The sequence below is a fragment of the Gobio gobio genome (genome assembly GCF_949357685.1).
Source record: "Gobio gobio genome assembly, chromosome: 23".
NCBI lineage: Eukaryota > Metazoa > Chordata > Actinopteri > Cypriniformes > Gobionidae > Gobio > Gobio gobio.
This window is the reverse complement of record NC_137119.1, coordinates 5,063,837-5,069,836: the sequence shown is the minus strand read 5'-3', so window position 1 is coordinate 5,069,836 and position 6,000 is coordinate 5,063,837. Positions and strand designations below refer to the sequence as shown.

The 6,000-nt window shown below is 39.0% G+C and overlaps 1 protein-coding gene across 1 annotated transcript in view; it reads right to left on the bottom strand.

Annotated features, from left to right (window-relative positions):
- Window positions 1-366: 366 nt before the first annotated feature.
- LOC307119567 (coagulation factor XIII A chain-like) overlaps window positions 367-6,000 on the bottom strand; it is a gene marked incomplete at its 5' end in the record, with an annotated part of 29,424 nt that continues 23,790 nt past the window's right edge. Inside the window, 2 exons of the mRNA XM_079805909.1 lie at window positions 367-987; window positions 1,262-1,398. Coding sequence (XP_079662035.1) covers window positions 801-987; window positions 1,262-1,398 — 324 coding nt within the window. The 3' untranslated portion in view covers window positions 367-800. The remainder of the gene's footprint in view (window positions 988-1,261; window positions 1,399-6,000) is intronic.

Below are 6,000 nucleotides of genomic sequence, written 5' to 3'. Positions count from 1 at the left end.
TTGAATTAAAAAAAAAAAAAAATCTTATAAAGGAAATATTGTAGATCAATTTGTTATGTGAAATGTATTTATTTATTTAATTATTTTTTTTTTTGGGGGGGGGGGGGGGGTAATTAATTTGGACACAAAAAATACATGTCATGTCATTGAATCCTTGTGGGATTGAGCTTTGTTCAATTTGAATAAATTAATTTGCTTTGCAAGTCATTTTGTGATTCTGCATTTCCTTTGTACATTTTTTATTGCGTGATATAGGTTTTAAATTAAATTCATAATGGTCTTAAAAAGCTCTTAAAAAGTCTTACATTTGACTTGGTGAAACCTGCAGATACCCTGCATTCATCAAAAAAATCTAGTTTATTGTTTATAAGTTTATTGTGATTTTGCTTTAGTACAGCAGCATTATAGCAGAGAAAATTAACAATTCATTGTGATTAATACAGTTAGTTAAGATTCCCCACAACCAGAGAACACCCCCCTAAATAAAACACAAGTTAAAGAGCACTACTGATTTGGATGCTGATTTTTCACACTTGCTGATTTAAAAGGATAGTTTGCCCAAAAAGGTTCTTCAAACCCTCATATGACTAATTGTATAAACCAAAAATGGGTTTGAAACAACATGAGAGTTGACATAAATCTTACGTGAACTATCCCTTTAACAACTTCATGGTGGTCAGGAAGAATTTGTTCTAAAGTAAATGTAACATTTGATCATTTGATTCTCTTTCAAAACAACATTGGTGAGGCAAAGCAAAGCAATGGTACTGGAAACTCTGCAATTGCGTTTTCCCTCTTGTTCACTGTGGCGCTGTTGGCTGTCTTGGTGCTGTTGTCGCGTTTTGCTCTTTCAATATTTCGATTTCCAGCTGATTGGTGACCTGTCTCAGTAAAGGGCAGTCTAGAACCGCCATCAGCACCTTCTTCCCAGAAGATTGAGGGACCACCAACACTTTATATCTCACTGAGCCACCAGGTAATATCTGGCTGCAAGTGGAACACATAAGAGACAAAATATTTTTAGAATTCATCTAAATGTGTATTTAGTTTTGTATGTATGCACATTCCTGGCCGCAACCCAAACAGGATCTTTCACATAAAAAGATAATTATAAATAAAACAAGTTATGGACATGTAGTGTATATCTACAAAGAAATAAATTGTATATTTGTCTTTGCATGTTGGTGGAATATTTGAAAAGACAGCTATTTATTAATTTACTTTATTTCACCAGCCAGTGTGATATGAATATGAAGTTTACCTGTAATTTTTAATTTTGATCGGCATCAGACCAGGTCCATCAAGGCGGAGCTGAACCTTTTGCAGGATGAAATTGTAGGGATTCTGGAACTCCACGTTGACCGTGAACTCTTTGCCAACTTGCGGGGTTCCAGACACCTGTGGATGAATTATAATGTAGCGCACCAACAAATGTTTAGTGCTTTTACATTGCTCTTTGTACAGGTACGTTTGGAAAATCTTATCTAAAATAAGAACTAATAACAAATATGCAACTAGAATGACATCAAATCTGCAAAAAAGTGTCACAACAGTAGGGCTGGGTAAAATTACAGATTGATTTTGAAATTCTTGTAATGATTTGTTTTTGTCTGTGCTTTTTTCAGTTGATGCGCTACAAAAAAAGCTTAGTTAAAGGAACACTCCACTCTTTTTGAAAATAGGCTCATTTTCCAACTCTCCTAGATTTAATCAGTTGAGTTTAACCGTTTTCAGCTGATCTCCAGGTCTGGGGATAGCACTTTTAGCATAGCTTAGCATAGATCATTGAATCTGATTAGACCATTAGCATCTCGCTCAAAAAAATTACTAAAGAGTTTCAATATTTTTCCTATTTACAACTTGACTCTTATGTAGTTACATCGTGTAGCTACTAAGACCCACAGCTTTTCATTTTCCGTCAGTCTTAGTACACGATGTAACTGAAAATAAGCTAACTTCCGTCAACATAACCAATGTGACAACCTTACACAGAGAGCACGCTGGGGACTATTTTCAGGCGCTGTGTAATATCATTGCGCCGCTGCACTCATGGTACGGCAAAAAAAGTTCCTTGATTATTACGCAGGAATGAGAGTATAGTTCCTAGAAATATCGGCCTAGAAAATCACATTTCATTTTCTGCCGGTTTTAGTACACAATGTAAATATAGTAGTGGTGGGCATAGATAATTTTTTTTAATCTAGATTAATCTCACTGTAATCTTGAAATTAATCTAGATTAAAATGGCTCATTCAGAATATGTGTGCTCGTAAGTGATCATTTGTCTTTTTGAAGTTTGAATAATAAATAACTTCTGTCCCTTTAAGACCTGACGCACGCATGGATCCCGCTGTTCCTGTGAGCTGGTTACGACTGTGTTTACCTTAAAACTCACCGAGATGGGCATTGAGACATTTTTGAGTGTATTTGACCATAATAAGATGGAAAAAGGAGCTAATTTTTGCACTTGTATGTCAGAGGCGGCTTTATTACGGTATGTGTGTGTGCGATTCAGATGCGAGCGCGAAATCTGCGGGAATTAATAGAATTAACGTTATGTGCAACCCCGCGCAAAATTCAGACTGGTCACACCAACACTAACACACTGTCATGAGGAAAAATCCAGCAGAACACCCGTTCGCAATGTTCAGAGGGTTAACCGGACTGAATGAGAGGAGGCGGGTGCGTGTCAACTCGCTGTCGGTCGGAGAGGAAAGCGCGGCTGGTATCGATACTGTAGAAAATGAGTATCGTATCGTTTCAGATATTTCAGTATCGATACATAGCGAAATATGGATATTTTTGACAACACTAGTAGGCATACACACAGGTTCGAAGACTCGTTCTCTCGCCCCCTATAGTGTAATTCGGCTAGGTATACATCCGCGCTAAAATATCAAGGTGAAAGTCATCATAGCTTGCGTAGTATAGACCCAGCTCCCAACCCAACTTTGAGAATAGATTTACGGCGATATTTTTTTTATCGCCCGATAAGAGTCTCACGTTAAAGGGTTAGTTCACCTAAAAATGAAATTTCTTCAATTAATGACTCACCCCAATGTTGTTCCACACCCGTAAGACCTCCGTTCATCCTCGGAACACAGTTTAAGATATTTTAGATTTAGTCCGAGGGCTTTCAGTCCTTTGAATGTAAGTGTATGCACACTTTGCTGTCCACGTCCAGAAAGGTAATGAAAACATCATCAAAGTAGTCCATATGTGACATCATTTGGTTAGTTAGACTCTTTTGAAGCGTCGACAATACATTTTGATCCAAAAATAACAAAAACTAAGACTTTGTTAAGCATTGTCTTCTCTTCCGGTTTTGTTTGAATCCGCGTTCACGACGCCACAGTGACGCTGCTGAGCTTAATTTGTAGTCTGAGGGAGACGCACGCTGTAAACAAGCTGTTCTACATTGTTTGTATTGCTATATATTTTTTTAAAATGGTGTGTAAGTGTGTCCCTCAGACTACAAACGAAGCTCTTTTGCACCAGGTAACACGTCACAGTGTCTTACATCAGCAGCGTCACTGTGGCGTCGTGAACGCGGATTCAAACAAAACCGGAAGAGAAGACAATGCTTAATAAAGTCTTAGTTTTTGTTATTTTTGGACCAAAATGTACAAAACGCTTCAAAAGAGTCTAACTAACCAAATGATGTCACATATGGACTACTTTGATGATGTTTTCATTACCTTTCTGGGCGTGGACAGCAAAGTGTGCATACACTTACATTCAAAGGACTGAAAGCCCTCGGACTAAATCTAAAATATCTTAAACTGTGTTCCGAGGATGAACGGAGGTCTTACGGGTGTGGAACAACATTGGGGTGAGTCATTAATGGAAGAAATTTCATTTTTGGGTGAACTAACCCTTTAACGCAGCACGTTAACGCCGATAACGGCCCACCACTAAAATATACACATCACAACATGTAAATAGGAAAATGTTGCCGTTATTTTGTCACTTATTGAGCAGTAGGCTAGCTTGAGCCATTTACCTCCAGTCTTTGTGCTAAGCTAAGCTAGCAGTGAGGGTGTCAGACAGAGTTATGGCACGGAGATGAGAATGGTGTGTATGGACTTATCTAACTCTAGGGGATACGGTGAATAAGCTAAAGTCCCAAAAAGTCGGCGTGTTCCTTTAAAGCTGCAGTTGGGAGTTTTTAGAAAACGTTGACTTAGCCTGAAAATTTGAACAAGCCCAACTCACCGGTCACTCCCCCTTGCTCTCTGCTGCGCTATAGAGCGCCGAAGTAATGACGTCACTTTGTAGGCCAACCCGGAAGTTAGCGGCGCATGGGTTCCCTCAATCAAAAAGCCATTCATTTTCCCCATAGACTTTTGGAAAATCGCAAAAAATAAGATCTGTGTTCAACAAAGAGTTATGACCCTTACACGTTTTGTCTACCAAGATAATCTTTACAAGTTAATCCAAAATGTATACATTTTGAAGCCCAAATAAAGCCGTCAGATATAAAATGCTAAACGGACTACAGCACACCATGGTCGCGGATCAACGTCATCATCAAGCTTCCTCAAACTTTATTTAAAAGCACGCTTGGTCATTATGATCTGCGCTGTGTATGAACACTTATCCACTTTTTCATGAGAAATATTGCCCATTCGTTTTTTCCAAAAATGTTAGAAACTAATTTTGTTTATGCGTGACTCTCTGAGATTTATCTTTTGTTAATGTTTTTTTCAGACAATATGATTATCACTGTGATAACATTAAATGACATGAAACACAACCCAGTCTCTTTTTGTTAAATGCAAGTTTATGCATGATCAATAATACAAAACGTATAATAAGCTACACATGAAATAAAGCAAACAATTCAGTCAAACATTCAAAGTCAGTGCTAGTCGGCTAACTTACAACTAAAAATAAACAAGTAATGAAACTTCACTTTGCACTCAGCCTAAACGATTTGCCAGGGAACAAATTATAGATCCATGAGAGCAAATATGGGCCGTTAAGTCTCCACAAGACGAATTATAGCTGGAGACGCCGCAGAGCCATCAGAGCCAGCGGCAGACGTCAGAAGGACTGGCCGAGGAAAGGCTGCTCTCGCCGGCTAAACAAGCGCTGACCGCCGCTGACTCACTGGAGCTCACAACTCCGAAAACACCAGATAAAATGTTTAAATAGGCACTCTTCTTATAAATAAACCACAGATTTGAGCTTTAAACAACTACATTATCGACTGAAAAAGTCTTAAAACTACGTTTTGTCACACATTAACAGTAGATTTTAACACAAAAAAACATGTAAACACAGCCCATGTCAGCCATTTCTCAACGAGACGAACATGTGAAGAGAGTAAACTCCAAATGTTGAAGCATCCAACTTTGCGCGAATAGCGCGATTTATTCACGCCACATAAGTTCTTCATAAGTGAGGCTGAAACGCGGCGGGCTAGTGAGAGATGGCCTGTTTGTCACGATGACGTCTAAAGTCCCCACCAAAGGATGTAGTCCCTTTTAGCAACTTGTTAGCAACCATCGTTTTTAAGACACAATAAAGTTTTAAAAAATCACAAGCAGGTTTTAACTAATGTGTTTTATGTCATAGATCAAAACGTGAAAATATTTAGAGGCTTTGTTAACCACAGACCTTATTTCAGGCGATTTAGCAAAAACCCATTCAAAAAACCCATAGACTTTAGGGCGAGGGAACCGGTAGGGCTAAAATGCTAACTCACTTCCGCGTTTTGGCCTACAAAGTGACGTCATTACTTCGGCACTCTATAGTCCTCCCTCCACAGCTCCTCCCCCATCACAACGGAGTCTGCCGTGAACAACGGTTTTCCCGCGGAATTGGGCTACTTCAACACTGTTGCCGCGGGCTGTTTTTCATATCCGCTGGTTGAAGTGACCCCAATTATGTGATATTTAGCCCCGGGAATGCGAATTTTAGTAGGCAACCATGCCAAAAAAACCCCACATATTTTACCCCCCAAATGCGATTTTTACCATAGAGAAGCCCCCCTGA